The sequence below is a fragment of the Oncorhynchus keta genome, chromosome 23 (genome assembly GCF_023373465.1).
Source record: "Oncorhynchus keta strain PuntledgeMale-10-30-2019 chromosome 23, Oket_V2, whole genome shotgun sequence".
Classification (NCBI taxonomy): domain Eukaryota; kingdom Metazoa; phylum Chordata; class Actinopteri; order Salmoniformes; family Salmonidae; genus Oncorhynchus; species Oncorhynchus keta.
The window spans coordinates 35,826,639-35,847,586 of record NC_068443.1 but is presented as its reverse complement, the minus strand read 5'-3'; the positions used below and the strand labels follow the sequence as shown (position 1 = coordinate 35,847,586).

The 20,948-nt window shown below is 43.0% G+C and overlaps 1 protein-coding gene and 1 long non-coding RNA gene across 3 annotated transcripts in view; one reads left to right on the top strand and one right to left on the bottom strand.

Moving 5' to 3' along the window:
• Positions 1-172: 172 nt before the first annotated feature.
• Positions 173-4,326, top strand: LOC118401706 (uncharacterized). The gene is made up of 3 exons (XR_004829336.2): positions 173-311; positions 1,238-1,343; positions 4,060-4,326. It is a non-coding gene; the product is annotated as an uncharacterized LOC118401706 (long non-coding RNA).
• A 76-nt stretch (positions 4,327-4,402) lies between these two features.
• Positions 4,403-20,948, bottom strand: part of LOC118402238 (glycogen debranching enzyme-like) — a 33,643-nt gene continuing 17,097 nt past the window's right edge. Inside the window, exons 13-34 of one of the 2 annotated variants that reach the window (XM_035800276.1) lie at positions 20,645-20,768; positions 20,199-20,362; positions 19,478-19,579; positions 17,190-17,345; positions 15,628-15,778; positions 15,248-15,372; positions 13,994-14,106; positions 13,429-13,563; positions 12,665-12,795; positions 12,175-12,311; positions 11,752-11,885; positions 11,335-11,510; positions 10,870-10,972; positions 10,545-10,770; positions 9,813-9,933; positions 9,471-9,606; positions 9,209-9,321; positions 8,861-9,072; positions 5,880-5,977; positions 5,624-5,711; positions 5,344-5,477; positions 4,403-5,267 (exon numbers count right to left, since the gene is read on the bottom strand). In XM_035800276.1, the coding sequence (XP_035656169.1) occupies positions 5,150-5,267; positions 5,344-5,477; positions 5,624-5,711; positions 5,880-5,977; positions 8,861-9,072; positions 9,209-9,321; positions 9,471-9,606; positions 9,813-9,933; positions 10,545-10,770; positions 10,870-10,972; positions 11,335-11,510; positions 11,752-11,885; positions 12,175-12,311; positions 12,665-12,795; positions 13,429-13,563; positions 13,994-14,106; positions 15,248-15,372; positions 15,628-15,778; positions 17,190-17,345; positions 19,478-19,579; positions 20,199-20,362; positions 20,645-20,768 (2,997 nt within the window). In that variant the 3' untranslated portion in view covers positions 4,403-5,149. The remainder of the gene's footprint in view (positions 5,268-5,343; positions 5,478-5,623; positions 5,712-5,879; positions 5,978-8,860; positions 9,073-9,208; positions 9,322-9,470; positions 9,607-9,812; positions 9,934-10,544; positions 10,771-10,869; positions 10,973-11,334; positions 11,511-11,751; positions 11,886-12,174; positions 12,312-12,664; positions 12,796-13,428; positions 13,564-13,993; positions 14,107-15,247; positions 15,373-15,627; positions 15,779-17,189; positions 17,346-19,477; positions 19,580-20,198; positions 20,363-20,644; positions 20,769-20,948) is intronic. The other variant, XM_035800275.1, reaches the window with a different exon arrangement.

The following is a 20,948-nucleotide window of genomic DNA, read 5'->3' as shown; positions in this document are numbered from 1 at the left end:
GAAATGTTAAGGCTTTACAATTTAGACAACCCTGTCCTTTTTTTCTTGACGGTTGAGTTGGAGATGACGGGAAACATAAAAAAAAATCAAACAAGGGTGACCACTCGTTTTGGCAAATAGACGGGATTAGTGTTTCATGATGTCATGCGTAATCTGAGCGCATTTATTTCAACCCCACTTTGACGTTGTTAGCAAGTGGGGGGCAAGAGTTTAGCAATGGCCTGCTTTTGTCCATTCGGTGTGAAGTTAACCCCTTCATGTCCTTTTTCTTTATGCCGCCACCTGAATTTCATCATTTGACTTGAAAAGAGGTAATACTCGGATGGCTAAAGTCTCCCCCCTCGCTCTTTTACTACCATCGTCATTGAAACTCACTCAACAGTTTCGGTATAGCACTTGGATACAGCACCCGCTGTATGACTGGGGGTTTCTGTCTGTCCTTTTTCTGTTCAATTAGTCTGTATTTAAATTGTCTGGAATTATCTTGGCAGGTTACTGAGAGTGAATTTGGCTATTGGCAAAACTCCGAAGAAGATTGACGTAATGATAAAGTAGGGCCAATTACAGAACAGTTATTTCTGAATTGCGTCTTATCGTATATCAGCGGTATGTCATTTGCAGTAGTCTTGTTTCGCATCTCGTAATGGTTTGGTGACACCTTATTTGCTTTATGTATGGTAAAATCAACAATTTTCACTGTATTTTGTACATGAGAAATACTGCCAATTGTCTGTTGTATTTCCGTGATACAGTCTCCTTTTGATAGCTGTTTTTTTTAGATGCATCCACACGTTCTATCCATCCAGGGGATGGAAAATTGAAAATTGGGTTATTATTTTACCGTCGATGGACGGAGGAGAAAGGTGACTCTAGTCCTCATAACGCTTGGGTTATCATATGCAGCCTATCATCAATTTGGAAAATATAGTTCAACCTCGGAGAAAGTTGAGCTAAACCACGTAGTACGCTAGTGTATGGCCGTGTGCAGTTGATAGTTACATAGCAATTACTATTGTGTACTGGTCATGGAAGATTTGTCTTAGAATAAGTACATTATGTTGATAGCTTGTTCATCTTGGTTGAAAGGGTCGATTTCAATTTGCATGCTTTGTCTTTCTTAGCCTCTCACTCGTACTCTCGCCAATCTCTATGGTCAAAGGCCACGTGTTTAGGATTGGGCGTGACTCCCGCTTGAGACTGCCAGTTCACCGCTCCACTCCTCACCTTTTCCCCACAGTTACTATGGAGACTGTTGGGAATTCCTTAGAATTCCAGGGTTTGCTGTTTACAGGCCTGGGAGATGGGAGCAACGTGAACCAGTGGAGGCTCCTCAGAGGAGGACGGTGAGGACCATCCTACTCGGTGAATTTCATACAAGTAAAAATAGTGAAAAATGAACAAAGTTATCCTTTTTCGATAAAACTATAATGAATTTATTCTAGGGTAGCATCCAGTGGCGGTCAGTGCCGTTTAAGATGAGGGAGGACGATTTATTTTTAACGAGCATGGCCTTATTTCTACTACAGCATATTGGATGACTCTCATTCATTTTCCATTCACCCAGTTCAATGTAATAGCGATAGATTTAGACTACTACACGATACAACATTTTTCCTATACCCATCATGAGGTTGCTACAACCTAGCCTATGAATATAAGTTTATAACGTAGGGGGACACAGGTTCAGAGACAAATTTGAGGTGACACATGGACAGACAGTGACACTCAATGCCGCCTTGCACACTCTTGCCTGCAACTAGCTGATATAAGGTGTAATCATTAGTCCAATTGTTGTAAACTAGAGTTTCTATTGGACAAATTCAGGTATGTTTATCCCGGTTTTGTTCCTTTTGCTTCCGTTTAAGAAACGTTTTTCAACAAAATCGGCAGAATGAATACACCCCTGATCACACGTAAACACAGTTCAATTTCATAGAAGCCACGTTTTATTCCTTCTCGCATCCATGCGCTCTCCTCCTCTCACCTCTTCCCTTCACTTGTGAAGGAACCCTGTAGTCCTTCCAATAGGACAGTGACATTAAGCACACAGCCAAGACAACGCAGGCCATCACTAGCCTGCTACCAACTCAACCCTGCCCTATATACAGTGCATTCAAAGTATTCAGACCCCTTTTTCCACATTTTGTAACTCTACAGCCTTATTCTAAAATTGATTAAATTGTTTTCCCCCCTCATCAATCTACACACAATACCCCATAATTACAAATCAAAAACTGTTTTTTAGAAATGTTTGCAAACATATAAAAAACAAAAACGGAAATATCACATTTACATAAGTATTCAGACCCTTTACTCAGTACTTTGTTGAAGCACGTTTGGCTGCAATTACAGCCTCGAGTCTTCTTGGGTATGACGCTACAAGCTTGGTACACCAGTATTTGGGGAGTTTCTCACATTCTTCTCTGCAGATCCTCTCAAACTCTGTCAGGTTGCACAGCTATTTTCCCGTCTCTTCAGAGATGTTCGATCAGGTTCAAGTCCGGGCTCTGGCTGGGCCACTCAAGGACATTCAGAGACTTGTCCCGAAGCCATTCCTGCGTTGTCTTGGCTGTGTGCTTAATGTCACTATCCTATTGGAAGGAGAACCTTTGCCCCAGTCTGAGGTCCTGAGAGCTCTGTAGCAGGTTTTCATCAAGGATCTCTCTGTACTTTGCTCCGTTCATCTGTCCCTCGATCCTGGATAGTCTCCCAGTCCCTGCTGCTGAAAAACATCCCCACATAATGATGCTGCCACCACCATGCTTCACCGTAGGATGGTGCCTCCAGACGCGACGCTTGGCATTCAGGCCAAAGAGTTCAATCTTGGTTTCATAAGACAACAGAATCTTGTTTCTCATGGTCTGAGAGTCATTAGTCGCCTTTTGGCAAACTCCAAGCGTGCTGTCATGTGCCTTTTACTGAGGAGTGGCTTCCGTCTGGTCACTCTAGTATAAAGGCCTGGTGGATTGCTGCAGAGATGGTTCTGGAAGGTTCTCCCATCTCCACAGAGAAGCTCTTGGGGACCTTTAAAGCTGTAGAAATATTTTGGTATCCTTCCCCAGATCTGTGCCACGACACAATCCTGTCTCGGAGCTCTACGGACAATTCCTTTGACCTCATTGCTTGGTTTTTGCTGTCGTGCACTGTCAACTGTGGGAACTTAAATAAATAGTTGTGTGCTTTTCCAAATCATGTCCAATCAATTGAATTTACCAGAGGTGGACTCCAAGTTGTAGAAACATCAAGGATTATCAATGGAAACAGGATGCACCTGAGCTCAATTTAGAGTCTCCTAGCAAAGGGTCTGAATACTTATGTAGATAAGGTATTTCTGTTTTAAAAAATATATACATTTACAAACATTTCTAAAAACATGTTTTCATTTCGTCATTATGGGATATTGTGTGTAGATTGTTTAGGATATTTAAAAAAAAATCCATTTTAAAATAAGGCTGTAATGTAACAAAATATGGAAACCGGGAAGTGGTCCAAATACTTTCCAAATGCACTGTAGTTGTACATTTATGCCGAAAACATGACAAAGAAATACATTTATCTTGCAGTATTACTTTACCAGCCTTGTTGCAAACAGAATGGATGATTTGAAGTGGATTTTTTTAAACGACTTTGTCAAACAGGCCAGTAATTAGTGAATGCAATGTTGTTGATCCTCTGTATTTTCAAATATTGTGGTGGCAGCATAATTGTATGGGTATGCTTGTCACTGGGAGCGACTGGGAAGTTTGTCAGGATCAAAATAAATATGAAAAGAGCAAAGCCCAGTAAAAAGTTAGATTAAACCCTGCCTCAGTCTTCTGAATACCTAACCCTGGGATACAGTTTTATTTTTCAGCAGTACAATTACACACGTTTTAATGCCAAAGACACACTATAATGGCAATAGGTGTTAATTTATCCTGAATGGTCCAGTGTCAGTCCTTAAGAGATATTCAACAACTCCCCCCCCCAAAACGACTTCATTTTGAAAATGTGCAGTGTGAAAATGTGGAGTGCGTTGTGTAGATATGTCATTTTTAGTGTTTCTTTTTCTCTTTTCAGGTGCTCTCTGCCTGTGTCTTGTCAGTGTTCGGGATCCCCATGATATCCCTCTGTCTTCAATTGATCCTAAAGAACAGGACTAGAGACAGTTATTATACTATAAAAAAACGTTCTTCATGACATAGGTTTATAAATAATTGTAGATATTGTCAAATCTACTGTGGTCTTTGACCAGGATTCTCTTGAAAATAGTATTTTAAAAAAACTAGATTAAGTTTCAATAAATAAAGGCTTTAACACAACCCAGAGAGCTAACTGGGAGAAAGTGTACAGGCTACTCAGTCAGTCAAACTATTGTTTTTCTTCACCTCAACACAGACATGAAGACAAAGACACAGAATAGTTCAGGTTGCAGACTGTTTATATACCATGACAACACTATGTAGACTAGACACACTAAACACACTATAAGCTAGATGCATGTTGACCAATAAAATGAGGCATCAGATTCACAGGGAGAGATGCATCACATTTAGAGGGTCATAGATAGAAGAGCACCTACAAGATTTCAGTCACAGTGACACGTTTCCACAGAGGCTTCTATTTAGGGATTTAAACTCCAGTAAAAGGCATGGTAGCACACGACAATGGATCACCAATTGACAAATTTCAGAGTACAGTACACTTTGATACAGTCTTTAAAAGAGACAGGTTAGCAGCTAAGGTGACAAGATGAAAGTTTATCTACCTAGGAGGTCATCTGGTTTTAAAACAGTCGGTCTTCCAACCTTAGAATACATCACTTCATCTTTAAGTGCGATAACATTAGCTCATATCTACTGTAACAGATACCTTGACAACACTAAGTCAGGTGTCAAATGAGGCTGTGAACTACAATTTCCCAATGCCCTCCACAACAAACTGCAAGTGCTGGTGTTCACTAGGCATTAGCCTGCTGTATACTTGAGATCCCAGTATGGTTAGTCCATGGGGTGTACATGAGGTCCAAAACAAGACAACAAAGACTACACTACGAAGGTGAAATTAAACAATGCCGGACTACAAGAGGACATGAGATCATGGGACGAGTCTCCACCCACAGGAAGTGAGATCATAGGGCGGGTCTCCGCCCACAGGAATTGAGGTGTTATCACATGTCGTGGAGGACTTCCAGCACCGTGGAGATGGACCAGGCCTGGGATTCGCAGCTGAAGGGGCAATTCTGTCCGTTTTCATTGGTCAGCTCTGGCAGACCCTTCCAACTAGACCTGGGGAGTTAGAAGAGACATAGATGGGTGTTCAAATAGTGTGCGTAAATGTGTGTGTGTGTCTGTGTGCATTTACCTCTCCAGGTGGACATAATGCTGAGAGAGTATGCTCTTCACCAGGTACACTGTCTGGTCATAGGTCTCCTTCCCAAGCTTCTTGGCAAAATAGAGCTTTGCTCGAAGGAAGTACCCAATTGGCCACAGCCACTCCTAAAAAAACAAACAAGTCATTAAACCCAACAGATCAACTCAATACAACTTCATTTATCCGCTCAGGAGCATTGCCATAAGAAGGTGAACAATAACTCCTCATTTAAGGTGTATTACAACTCCAATCCTGAGTGAAGCACACTCACCGGTCCTTGGTGGTAGTTGAAGCCTCTGGCCACGTTGTAGTTGTCGTTATCCAGGGCGTTGTCATAGACACCACAGTACACCATATCACTGGGGGAGAAATAAACGTGATGTCAGTAGTATACAAGCCAAGAAAATATATATAGAAAATGAATCAGTAAATGAAGAGGGTTCCAGGAGCTTTTCCTGACAATATGAGCTGAATAGGAAAAACTTGGACCTACTAATAATAATGACTAATAGCTGAAGGTATCTTACTCTGGATCCAAGGTCTTCATTCCCAGAGGTCCTAGCAGCTTCTTCTCAGCGACCTCCAGGGCCTTCCAGGCTCTCTCCACCGTGAACAACTCAGGAGCCTCAGGGACAAAATAGAGAAAATATTCAACTTATTAATACCTCACAAACTCCACCCCAGTTCTTTAGATATATTTACAACCAAGGGGTAGTCAAGAAAACAATGATTTATATATACACTAGATAAATTACAGGGGGCGCTGTGTATTGAAGCCACTGCGCCCTCTTGGCACTCCCCCACCATTGTAAAAAACATGGGAAGCTATAGAAATGCATTTATTCATGTCTACATTTGTTTTGACACATATTCTATTACAGACACCTCAATGAATACTTTTAAATGATATTATGTGAGCTAAAGATATATAAGATATATAAAAACATTTCCCTTCAAATATGATTTTTAAAAAAAGTTTTAACCCCAGGGGTAAGCAATGCTGTCTGTCGGGGGTAGACCAAATAAAAATGTGATTCACATAAACTAAAAATTAAATAAAAATATTATATAATTTTTGAGTACCACTTCATATTTTCAAGCATGGTGATGGCAGCATCATGTTATTGGCATGCTTGACATTTGGCAAGGACTAGGGAGTTTTTTTTAGGATAAAACTAAACGGAATAGAGCTAAGATACCCGCACTGCATCGTCAAAGTGGGAGAAGAAGAGAACCTCACTCCTAGTCTGTCAAAACTTACAAACGGTCTAAACCAGGTATTCCCAAACTGTGGTACAATGTCGTCGGGGGTACGCCAAATAAAAATGTGATCCACATTTTAAAAAATGTCCATAGAGACATACCAGCTCTACTGGTAAGTACTGCTACTACCAGCAGTACTACACCTGTACCTGTTGACGACAAGTTGTTCTGCTGCCACGAGCACATCCAATGCTAGCATCAGTAATTCTACATTTGTTGTTAGCCCAGCTAGCATGGACACTGACAGTTGTGAATCTGATGCAGCCGAAGAGCTACTGCCCTTTTACCCAGGAAAGCACCGAACAACAGACAGGGATGTTGGACCATCAAAGAGGTGCAAATATGATAACTACATTGATTTGGGGTTCACTTATATTGGGAGTAGTGCCTTTCCTCAGCCACAGTGTGTTATATGTGCAAAAGTACTTTCTCACAACTCAATGAAACTTTCAGACATTTAGATACAAAAAATGCCAATTTGAAAAATAAGCCACAGGAGTTTTTTGAGCGAGAATTAAGATGACTTTCGAGTAGTAAGACATGTATAAAAGTAACAGATACCATTAATAAGAAGGGGCTAGAAGCGTCTGATATGGTGAGCTATCGAATGGCTAGGACAGGCAAGCCTCATACTATTGTGGAGGACTTAATTCTTCCCGCTGCCACGGATATGGCTGGAACAATTCTGGGGGAAAAGGCCCCAAAAAACTATACAGACAATGCCTTCATCAAACAACACTCTTTCACGACGGATCAGTGACATGTCAGATGTTTTGAAACAATTACTGCTTCGCATACAAAGCCAGTGAATTCTATGCGCTACAGCTGGGTGAGTCACAGACGTGGTCGGCCTGGCACAGCTCCTGGTATAGCTCTGTTACGTCAATTAAGGAAGACATCCTCTTCTGCAAACCACTGGAAACCAGGACAACAGGAGAGGATATTTTTAAAGTACTGGACAGCTTTGTGACATCAAATGGACTTTGGTGGTCAAGATGTGTTGGTATCTGTACTGATGGCGCAAAAGCCATGACAGGGAGACATAGTGGAGTGGTAACGCGCGTGCAAGCAGTTGCTCCCGACGCCACTTGGGTACACTGCAGCATTCACAGAGAGGCTCTAGCTGCCAAGGGAATGCCTGACAGCTAGAAAGACGTTTTGGACAGTAGAGTGAAAATAGTTAACTTTGTTAAAGCAAGGCCCCTGAACTTGTGTATTTTCTGCACTATGTAAAGATATGGGCAGCGACCATGTAACTCTTTTACAATATACAGAAGTGCGCTGGTTATCTGGGTGATGTTTTTTCTCGCCTGTATGATTTGAATCTAGGATTACAGGGAGTCTCCACAACTATATTCAATGTGTGTTGACAAAATTGAGGCTATGATTAAGAAATTGGAGCTCTTCTCTATCTGCAAAGGACAACACACAGGTCTTTCCAATGTGATATGGCGAAGCACCTGAGTGAGTTGATACAAAAGGATGACACAAACAACTGGATTCGTTATGGCTTTCATGCCCTGCCTCCAGTCCACTTACTGATATCTGAACAAGAGAGCCTCATCGAAATTGAAACAAGCGGTTCTGTGAACATTTTATTTAATCATATTTCTGGTTTGGGCTGCGCTCAGAGTATCCTGCCTTGGCAAATCGCGCTGTTAAAACACTGATGCCCTTTGCAACCCCTTACCTATGTGAGAGTGGATTCTTGGCCCTCACTAGCATGAAAACTAAATACAGGCACAGACTGTGTGTGGAAAATGATTCAAGACAGACTCTCTCCAATGAAACCCAACATTGCAGAGTTATGTGCATCCTTTCAAGCACACCCTTCTCATTAACCTGTGGTGAGTTATTAACAATGTTCAACGAACAAATACGTTTTTATATGTAAGATGGTTAAATAAAGAGCAAAATGATTGATTATTATTATATTATTATGTTATTATTTATGCCCTGGTCCTATAAGAGCTCTTTGTCACTTCCCACGAGCCGGGATGTGACAAAAACTCACCCTGACCCTGGTGCTAGAGGGGGTACACAGCTGGAGGTTGAATGTTCGAAGGCGTACGGAACTATAAAAAGTTTGGGAACCACTGCTGTAGATCATTGCAAGAAAAGGGCTAAGGACCAGTCTTGGGGTCAATTCCATTTCAATCAGTCGATCATGCAAGTAAACTAAAATTACAATGAGAAAAAAAACCAGGAAACCGGTCATGACCTGACGCCACCGATAGCAACTCACCACCACCATGGTGATGCAAAAGTTGGGCCTGAGCTGGTAGTCACACCAGGGGCTGGAGGCTCCGTGGCTGTCCTTGTAAATGCCTCTCTTGTGGACCAGGTCGGGGTGCTTCTCGTCGGGGTCCTTCTCGTCATGGGACACATAGAAGTTCTTCTCAAAGTTGACTTGGATCTTATGGTTCCAATCCTCATAGGAAACCTTCAACTCCTTACCTGCCAGGGAAAACAATCATAGAATAACAATGTTTTCATTATGTCTTATTAAAGAAAGGGAAGTCGGGTACGTGTGTGTGTGGGTGTGCTTGCATACAATAGAATGTATGTGTGTGTGTGCTTGTGCATCACTCACCGTCCCGGTGTATTTTCATGGAGCTGTGGGGGAAAAGGCCCTTCTTATGGAGCTCCACCAGCCAGCGCACCGCAGACTTGCAGAGACCCACCATCTCCACCGCTGACCCATCTCTGGAGATACACACCACCAGGGACATGAGTCAAAACAGCTTAATATTTGAAGAATAATACGATTGCCTCACAGTTTGGTTAACATTGTGTTGTAAATGTATGGTTTTGTATTCTATTATATTGGTGGTCTATGATGACAAAAGTCTTACCTGGGTGTGGCGGGCATGCCCTTGTTGTGAGCTTTGTCACTCTCTCCCATTTTGTCCATCCACGTTCCGCAGTTGAAACGGTTGCCGCCGTACACAAAGCCAGTATAACGATTCACTTTGGCCATAACATTGAAGCCTGGGAGCAAGGAGAACAACAATACACCTTGTTTGCTGAAGCTAGACCCCATGACAATGTTCACCATAAGAACAAACATAATAACCATTTAGAGCCACTTTAGGGAATGACCGGGGCCCAGAAGGTAACGTAACCAGGAAAAACTACTGGTCCTACTTATTAACTCAAAGTGTGACCGTGACCGGAGGTGACCGTGGCAGACTCACCCTCGTCCTTCATGTGCATGTCGATATTTGGCCCGGCGTTGCGCTCTATGAATTCGATGCCCTGCATGTGACGAGTCATGGCCTCATGGATGACATCACAAAGGGGCTGTGTGAACGAGAACTGAAACACACGAGGATGACGTTAGACTCTACCCCTGCTTGAGGTCCTGTTGGTGTTTGTGTGGACATGTGTGGATTTATGCACAATAAGTACGGGTAATATGTGCGCATGTGATAGTGTGTGTGTGAGAGAGAGCGATGGGAGAGTGTGTGAGTGAATGTATTTATTAGGGATCCCCATTAGCTCTCCCTCTTCCTAGGGTCCAAACACATTAAGGTACTTACATTACACATAAAACAAAATATAAAACAGTACATCATATAACATTATTACACCACTACATATCTACAATACAGAACGCACAATACCAGCATACAAAAATATTACAATGTACGTGTGTGTGTGTGTGTGTGTGTGTGTGTGTGTGTAGAGTGTGGTAGTGTGTGTGAGAGAGAGAGAGAGAGAGAGAGAAAGATGAAGAGTGTTTGTCTGTGTGTGCATTTATGTGTTTGATATTGGGTGTCTACATGTGTGAGTGGGTGTCTACATGTGTGTGTGTGTCTACATGTGTGTGTGTGTGGATGTCTACATGTGTGTGTGTGTGTGTGTGTGTGAGAGAGAGAGAGATTAAGAAAATGAGTGTGTACGGCATGTGCATTGCTGTGACCTACCGGAGTGCCAGGGGCGTGAGGCTCGGAGTCGTCATGGGGATACATCCTGACCACGGGGCAGTGGAGGACGGCAGTGCCCTCGGGCACCAGGGTACAGTAGTCTTGGATGCACTGCAGCCACCACCACACTGCGTCACGGCAGTTATAGCGTGCACTGATGCCCTCGCCCAACAGGTTGGGGATAAGACCGTGTCTCAGGGTGCCTGCAAACGCCAGGATGATGTTTCTGTCCATGAAAATAAACATTGAATTAACATATACAATTGTATCAAATGATACCGAAGAAGTCCCATTTGGATACTAGTGCAGTGCAGGGAACAGTCACCTAGCCTCCAGGTGACGACCAGTGACCAGCATGAGTCCACGCAGAGCGATAAAGGTGTCTCGGCCCCAGCAGCGGAAGATTCCAGAGGAGAAGTGAGGCAGACCTGTGAAACAGGAAGGCAGAGATGAATAAAGGAAGCAGATGTTCGAACACAGCTGAAATTCAAACACCAATTCTCAAGTGGTACCGAGATACAAATAGGACTTTATCAGCTACCGAACTGGTCATGAACTGAAGCTTACGGCATCGTTTCAGTAAAATACCAAGCGACAATGATAGGTTGTTTTGATGACTACCAGGAGACTTCTAAAACACCAGTTATTTGGCTACTCAATGTCGTCCAGCATGAGGATTATTATCATTCGTTTCCAGAATATCAACAGAAAAAAGTATGATGAGTTATTTGGGTGGCGTCCCACCACTGTTTACAGTAGTAGAATAGACATGAGTTGTTGCTAGGCAGACCTGCAGCCAGGGAGACGCAGCATTGCTCCTTCTTGCCGGTGTCCTTGTCGAGGCGGTAGGGGACGTCGGGTAGCGCCAGGGACAAGGGGGGCAGAGCCGGGAAACTGCCAACACCACACATCTGGACCGAGCCCAGAGCCAGCAGTTTGACGAAGGTGGAGCCGTTCTGGACAAAACTGAACAAGAGAGAAACACAGAGAAAAACATGGTTTTACATGAAAACTGCTGTGCAGAAAAACACATCAAATGTAAATAAGATTTTCGGCACACGCTTAAAGTTAAAGGTGCAGGGCCTTTTTAACTAACACCAAATACAACATCTAATTGAAGTCTCTTCAATTGTTCTATTGCATCATTTTCTGACTGTATGTTGAGTGTGTGAGAAACATTTACAGGGCTGTTTCTGTGGGGACATACCTGGACATCTTGTTGAAGGTGATGTCCAGAGCTGTGGTGTAGGCTCCCACGAGGATGGCGTCAAAGTAGCAGGGGATGAGGTAGCGAGGGATGTGCTTCAGATAGTGGAACATCCCTTCCAGCCACTTCCCCACCTGGAAACGTTTCGGACAACACAAATGCTATATGGAAAACACAAACCTTGAAAATGACGACTGTGGAAAACGGTGACAGCGAGTGAATCCTCATCTTACTGCTGCCAGACTGGTAGATTTAAAACTCAGGTCTTGGACCTTAGATGGGCCGAGTTGTAGGATGGATTCCCTTCTATTTAGCATTATTATTGTCAAGTTCATCAGACCGTCTTTGGCAGTCTACTTGGCCTTATAGAAAATCAAGAGGGATTCATTCGGTTTGAATTATTGTCACTCAAACCGCGCTCACCTCTCCTAGAGCGCCACCACGGGACACCAGCCTGTTGCTGACGTAGTCAATCATCCAGTCACCCTGTCTCAGGTTGTCACACACCGGGTGGCCCAGGTCGTTCTTGGGACGAATGTCTGCCATCACTGACATCAAACCTGTATCAAAACAATGAATCAGATTTTTTATGTCTATGTCCAGTTTCATTCAACAATATTCTCATGTGTACAGATGCTCGTAGGCACAGATCTAGGACCATCTTACCAACCCAAATCCTAACCTTAACCATGGAGGGCTGGAAAAATATCTGACAGAGTATCAGTGGTTAGGGGCAACAAACACAATGTGCGCTGACCAGGCTTTTCACTTCCAAAATCATTCAATTCAGGAAGTAAACTGCAAAATTCTCATTTCTATTTCAATTTCCACTGAATTGACTGAGTTAAAATGGGAAATTGACCCCGACCATGGTGCTGACTGGACCCCCTCCTCTGTGTGAACTGTACTGTACCTTGCAGGCCACCATACTTGAAGCTCGTCCAGGAGGGGATGTTGTAGCAGCCTCCTCCTTCCTCCTGCTCCTCAGAGTCACAGCGGAACAGCAGCATGTTCATGTCGGCCAGGGTAAGCTTAGACATGATCCTGCATGGGGATAGAGGATAGGGTCACGTAACATTACAACACACACTCACCTTACTGGGCACAACTGGAGACTACAGAGTTCCACTGATCAGAATGTTGATCAGTGTGTTGATCAATTCCTCACTATACAAATGTATGACCAAAATATTTTAATTTGAGCAAGTTTGCTACAGCAGGAAAATAACCCAGCAGCAACAGGACATGTCAATTATTACGCGGATTATAATTAAATTATAATTAATTTTTGGTACGGGTTGATACATTTTTCGTGAGGGAAAATCATGTGGAAAGTGGAAATTACAAACTTCAGAAGGCTTTTTAAACTTCAAATACAATACACGTTTAATTCCCTGCATTGCAGGAAAGTTATCCTGCAACAGGATGATCAAGTTAAGATACGACATCTGTACTATACCTTTTCAGCACTTTTCCAAAAGACATGGTGTGCTTGCAAAATGGTGTGTTTGCAAAGCAGCGTGTGTGTAGCGGTACATTTGTGTGCATGTATGTATGTATGTGTGTGTGTGTGTGTGTGTGTGTGTGTGTGTGTGTGTGTGTGTGTGTGTGTGTGTGTGTGTGTGTGCACGGGTGGGTGCGTGTGTGCAAGTGTGTCTTTGTGCGATGTATACTCACTGTGCCAGGGGTGTCTCCAGTATGGTTGGTGTGTGCTGGTCGGGCAGACTGCCAAGCTTGTACTTTGGGCTGAACTGGATCAGGTGATGTCTGATGACTCCCACCAGCTCTTGGGCCCTGGGGTCCAGACTCACCCTGATGAGGGAAACACAGATACATCTCAGAGGGAAACATATCGCCTGGTCCCAGATCTGTTTGTGCCATTGGCCTGACATGAACATAGAAGTTGTCAAGACATCATAAACAGATCTTGGACCAGGCTAGGAGACATACAGTCTGCAATGCTGAAGAGATTTCTCGGCCAAAAGGTTTCTTCCTTCAAGACGGATTTGAACCAGCAACCTACAGATCACTGCTATTTTACAGTCCAACGCTCTACCAACTGAGCTATATCGAAGGGCTGAAGAGTTAACAGTATTACCTGTGAGCTTTGAGTAGACAATATGAGGCCAAACTGGCCAAAGAACACCCCCACCCCTCACTAACATATGTGTGCGTTTTACAGTAGACCTTTAAATTCTATTCAATGTCTGGGTATATTGGGCTACTCATCATGACCTCTAACCTGAAGGCGATGACGCTGCCGGGGGTGAGGCGCTCAAAGACGATCTCCTGGACAAACTCACTGCTGCCCTTAGATGTCACCCCTGCATGTTTCACAACACCACTGTCCTTCAGCTGGGGTGAATAAGACCATGGGTGAATACAGTTTCACTGCCACACAAAACAGTATCAAGGTCCACAATGGGGTATTGAGAGGAGAGTTGAAGACAATTCTGAATTGGCTTTTGCTGGTCTATATCAATTATGTATATAAACACTGGATTGCTAAGTATTGACCAGTGAGACGCTTTGAAGCCACCGGTTGGCGGTATTGCCACTCCTCAGAAGATGCAGAACTCCATAGGAGTGAATGGAATTCTACAGAATAGAAATCAAATGTTTTAAAGACAAAATTACATGTATTTAAGTATTTTGTTGATGTAGTAGTGGGGACAGTAAAATTATAACTTTTTTTATACAAAAAATTATGCTTTAAGGTACATTTTTGTATATATCTTGTCATTTGACATGTTAATGTTTAGCTAACATAATTTAATACAAAAATATGCATTAAGGCGTCTGTAATAGAATAAATAATAATAATTATAAACATGGCAAAAACAAAATGTAGAAGTAAATAAAGATGGGGGCAGCAGGTAGCCTAGTGGTTAGAGCGTTGGGCCAGTAATCGAAAGGATGCTGGATTGAATCCCCGAGCTGTCAAGGTAAAAATCTGTTGTTCTGCCCCTGAACAAGGCTGTTAACCCACTGTTCCCCAGTAGGCTGTCATTGTAAATAAGAATTTGTTCTTAACTCACTTGTCTAGTTAAAATGTTAAAAAATCTATTTCTATAGCTTCCAAAATATATATATATATTTTTACAATGGAGGAGTAGTACCAAGATGGTGGTGGGTTGTCTTCAAAAAAGCGGCTCCTGTTAGTCATCTAGTGTAAATCATTGCAAAAACATGGCATTAATCATTACCAAATGCTTTACTTGAACTAAAATGCAAAAAGTACATTTAGCGAAGCAGATAACACTGAGTAAATAGCTATGTAAACTAAATGGAATTCAATAGAAACTCAAACAGGCCAGACAGAATACAGACACAATAGCAGCTTGTGAAATGTAACCGGATGCCCCTGAAGCAGCTTGTTTTTCAAGATCCAGTCTGACAATGGATTTGTTTGAGAGGAAAGACTTTATATCTCAAGCCCATTGTGACAGGGGGCCTAAACAACTGTAATTGCCCACGTTCCCCGGCATCACGTTACCTGGATGTGCTCCTTAATCTCCACAGTGTACTCCGGCATGCCGTTAATGTACTTCTCACATTTCTTGTAGGTGCCGGCTTGCCTGTCGATGACACGCGCCTCGAGAACCACCTCGTCAATTTTACCTGGAGACGGAGAGAGACTAAGTTGATTGTGTTAAAATAGTAGGTCCTGCATCCAAGTCATCTCCTGTGCCTCTATTGCCATTTGTTCCAACAATACTGGTTTGGAACTGATCCCTGACCAATATGTCTGCCATTATCAGCACATTCTAAAGTTATGAAGATGAATGACATAGGCCACTCTAGTATTATTGTATTTCTATGGATGGCCCATTCTGAGGGCATTGTCCTCTTTATGGTAACAGTGAAGCATCATACCAGGGATGAACATGGGTGGAACCTCCTTCCTATACTGGTGGTGTTTGGGGTTGTGGAAGGCAGTGCGACACACGGCGACCACAGACTGGTGTGTGCTGGGACAGTGACGCGTCACCGCCACAACGTCCTCGTCCACCTGGTCCACGTACACCTAGGAAGGGAACAGAGGAAATAACAAGCACTGTTACACATAACTCTTATCATGCAAATACATGTATACATTCACCAAGGTTATTATAGAAAACGGAAACTAAAAATAATAATGAAAAAACGATTTAGTAAACGGAAATAAAATAACGTGCTTTTTGGGAGGGATTTCTATTTTGTTTTTATATTATTTAGTTTCAGTGTTGAGGACAAAAAGTAACCTGTGTGTGGGAGGCTAACAGCCATTTATGTGTTGTATAGTTTCTGTTTTTTGGGGATGTCACTTCAAGCTACTGTGGGTCATTAATACATAAGGTGGTGAGTTATGTGATTGGTTAGGTTAGGTTTAAAGTAGGGCTGTGACGGTCATGGAATATTGGATGATGGTAATTGGCCAGCCAAATGACCGAGCTCAATATAATAACTGTTCGAATAGCAAAAAAAACACACATTTTATCCTCTCCTTCACTCCTGACTGCATGTGCTGCCATAGAAATATAATGAATAGAACGAGCATCCCCACTTTGATTTTATTTAACTAGGCAAGTCAGTTTAAGAACAAATTCTTATTTATAATGACGGCCTACCCCGGGCCAAACCCTAACGACGCTGGGCCAATTGCGCACCGCCCTATGGGACTACCAATCACGGCTGGTTGTGATATAGCCTGGAATCGAACAAGGGTCTGTTGTGACGCCTCTAGCACTGAGATGCAGTGCCTTAGGCCGCTGCGCCACTCGGGAGCCTGATACATTTAAGTCAATGAAGGCATAATGGGTGGACTGGTGGCCATTGCGAGTGTAGCCATAGTAGCAAAGTCTTGCATCGCGCTCATCTCAATGGGTGCGTTTCTCTGCTCAGACGTTGCTGACACGTGCCAGATCTTACAACACCTAGATGGGTGTTTTTACGTACCTTTTAACCACATATTGGTCACGTTACCCTGCTCAGACATTGCATGCATCAACCAATGGTTGCGGGCCACGTCATCGACCGTGCAGTCGGACACCAGACTGCTATGACATAAAGTGGTTAACTGATACGTAAAATACTTATCCAGGAGTTGTAAGATCTGGCATGCGTTACAAATGTCTGAGCAGAGGAACACGACTGACATGTTATAGCGATCTGGTGCCCGACTGCACAGTCGATGACGTGGCACGAAACCATTTATTGACGCATGCAACGTCTAAGCAGGGGAACGCAACCAACATCTGCGGTGCCGTTCATGACAATGTCATCTCGCTGAGTCACCACACTAGATTCAGAAGCCTGACAACCCAATTAGAGGGGGGAAAAAAAGCATGAAAACCCCATTCGATTTTTGTATGCGAATTCTTTAATTACAGTTTAGTAACTCGTTATTTCATGATTAGTTTTCATTTCAGTTCTCGTTAACTCCTCCACACACCCACCTGGTTAAAGCCCTTGGAGGCCAGATCCTGGTGCATTTTGTTGAGGGCCAGCTTGCCGGCGATAATACCCGTCTTCAGGTTGACCTCGCCGGGGGACGAGGCCTTGGCGTCAGGGTTCCACTTGGGGTAGAAACGCTCCTCCTTCACCACTGAGATCTACAGGCAGACACGCAGAGGAGATGGTTACTGAAGTGCTTAGTCATTCATTCTCCATGGCTATTTACTGTACAATACTACTATAGTACCTAATATAATTCTAAACATTCCTTTGGATTTATACTTAAAAGGGAAACTTCACCATTTTTCATCTCCGGCACCACCCCAACATCAACATTATGTGAAAATGGCGCGTTTCTATGTTTTGTAGTAAAAAAGATAGAGGAAGGTACAGTGCCTTGCGAAAGTATTCGGCCCCCTTGATCTTTGCGACCTTTTGCCACATTTCAGGCTTCAAACATAAAGTTATAAAACTGTATTTTTTTGTGAAGAATCAACAACAAGTGGGACACAATCATGAAGTGGAACGACATTTATTGGATATTTCAAACTTTTTTAACAAATCAAAAACTGAAAAATTGGGCGTGCAAAATTATTCAGCCCCTTTACTTTCAGTGCAGCAAACTCTCTCCAGAAGTTCAGTGAGGATCTCTGAATGATCCAATGTTGACCTAAATGACTAATGATGATAAATACAATCCACCTGTGTGTAATCAAGTCTCCGTATAAATGCACCTGCACTGTGATAGTCTCAGAGATCCGTTAAAAGCGCAGAGAGCATAATGAAGAACAAGGAACACACCAGGCAAGTCCGAGATACTGTTGTGAAGAAGTTTAAAGCCGGATTTGGATACAAAAAGATTTCCCAAGCTTTAAACATCCCAAGGAGCACTGTGCAAGCGATAATATTGAAATGGAAGGAGTATCAGACCACTGCAAATCTACCAAGACCTGGCCGTCCCTCTAAACTTCCAGCTCATACAAGGAGAAGACTGATCAGAGATGCAGCCAAGAGGCCCATGATCACTCTGGATGAACTGCAGAGATCTACAGCTGAGGTGGGAGACTCTGTCCATAGGACAACAATCAGTCGTATATTGCACAAATCTGGCCTTTATGGAAGAGTGGCAAGAAGAAAGCCATTTCTTAAAGATATCCATAACAAGTATTGTTTAAAGTTTGCCACAAGCCACCTGGGAGACACACCAAACATGTGGAAGAAGGTGCTCTGGTCAGATGAAACCAAAATTGAACTTTTTGGCAACAATGCAAAACGTTATGTTTGGCGTAAAAGCAACACAGCATCCCCACTGTCAAACATGGTGGTGGCAGCATCATGGTTTGGGCCTGCTTTTCTTCAGCAGGGACAGGGAAGATGGTTAAAATTGATGGATGGAGCCAAATACAGGACCATTCTGGAAGAAAACCTGATGGAGTCTGCAAAAGACCTGAGACTGGGACGGAGATTTGTCTTCCAACAAGACAATGACCCAAAACATAAAGCAAAATCTACAATGGAATGGTTCAAAAATAAACATATCCAGGTGTTAGAATGGCCAAGTCAAAGTCCAGACCTGAATCCAATCGAGAATCTGTGGAAAGAACTGAAAACTGCTGTTCACAAATGCTCTCCATCCAACCTCACTGAGCTCGAGCTGTTTTGCAAGGAGGAATGGGAAAAAATGTCAGTCTCTCGATGTGCAAAACTGATAGAGACATACCCCAAGCGACTTACAGCTGTAATCGCAGCAAAAGGTGGCGCTACAAAGTATTAACTTAAGGGGGCTGAATAATTTTGCACGCCCAATTTTTCAGTTTTTGATTTGTTAAAAAAGTTTGAAATATCCAATAAATGTGATTGTGTCCCACTTGTTGTTGATTCTTAACAAAAAAATACAGTTTTATATCTTTATGTTTGAAGCCTGAAATGTGGCAAAAGGTCGCAAAGTTCAAGGGGGGCGAATACTTTCGCAAGGCACTGTAAGTGTTTCCAACGACATCATCGGTGTGTATTGTGTGATTTTGACAAATTGTTTGATGATGTCATTGGAAACACAAAATACATACAAAATATAGAAACACCCCATTTTCACATACTGGAGATGATGAATATGAAGATGACATTTTTCTAAATTACCCTTTTAAGTGATTTGAGATATATATATATATGTGATGCTATAGTGGTATATATGCAATTAACATATGCAAATATCAAGACAAAAGTCATTATACTGTTATGACAGAGAAACGGTGTGAGTGTGTATGTGTGTTTGCGTGTGTCTGTGTGTTACCTGGTGAGGCACCATCTCATCGTATCCCCTGGTGCTGCCAGAGCAACAGCAGGCCATTGAGACGATGGCAGAGCTGGGGAGCGAGTCGTATGCAGAGCGGAGCTGGAACATAGACAACAACGAAAGGAATTGACACAACCAGATTTGTGGATCTCTTCTTTTTAAAATATTTTTTTTTACTAGGGGGCAATGTTCCCATTTTAGTGAACAAACTCACTGGAGTTTCATATAGCACTGGATTTAAACCCAAAGTTCATACTGAAATCAACCAGGTTGTGAACAGTGTGAAGCCCCTATATCGTTTAACAATATATATATATTTTTAATTTTACCTTTATTTAACCAGGCAAGTCAGTTAAGAACATATTCTTATTTTCAATGACGGCCTGGGAACAGTGGGTTAAGTGCCTGTTCAGGGGCAGAACGACAGATTTGTACCTTGTCAGCTCGCAACCTTCCGGTTACTAGTCCAACGCTCTAACCACTAGGCTACGCTGCCGCCCCCATATGTTTCAATGTACATACTAGCATATCACTTAGAATACATGGCCAGTATATTTGCTTCTTTCTAAGTAGTATGCTAGCTAGTCTGCATATTGAAACATTGCCTAGATATGTTTTACAGCAATGAACTAGCAATGGCTACTATAATGCTATGCTGTACCCGAATAGTGAAACTCAAGAATAGGCTACCTAAATAGGGCACTTAAGAATAAGGTACCTGGATGGGGCACTCGTTGTCGTGGGTGACATCCAGGAACATGGCGTGGGCGATGCTGGGCACCAAGGGCCGGAGGCTGGGCTGGACAAAGGCTCCGACGGGCTCCCCTCCGTACCTGTACACCAGCCTGCCCTCCTCGTGACTGTCCCCTGCACTCATTGCCTCTGGAGGGACCAGGTAGAGGGAAAGAGAGGGAAGAAGGGATGTACAGTTATACCACTGTATTACTTTGTCGTCGTTTCAATCACATACAATGCCAACATGCAGGACTCGAGAATGCCCGTTGATGCCATTTTTCCTTCAAAGATGCAGTGATGCACTAACCTGGTCTCAGATCTGTTTGTGGTGTCTCACCAACTCCCATGGTCATTCAAGACAACGACCAAAGGAGTTGGCAAGGCTGACCAAACCAGATCTGGGACCAGACTAGTGGTGTGTAGTCCTACCTCTGATGAGTGAGGTAATGCCTAGCTTATTTACAAAGACATTGTCCAGGTCCTCGCTGCCTGTGAACAGCTCAGCCACCACGTACAGACTGGGCATCGCCACACGAGCCACGTCCAACATGTACTACATGTCCACATCCACAGGCCAGTCAACAAGGGGTTAAATCACAGAGAGAGGGTGGAAAGAGGGGAAGGAGGGGGTATAGGTTTAGGTTGAGGGAGGGAGGGAGAGAATGGATGGGTGAGGGATAGGGAAGACGAAGTAGAAATGCAGCGAGGCGGCAAAGCTAAGCAGAAGAGGTTA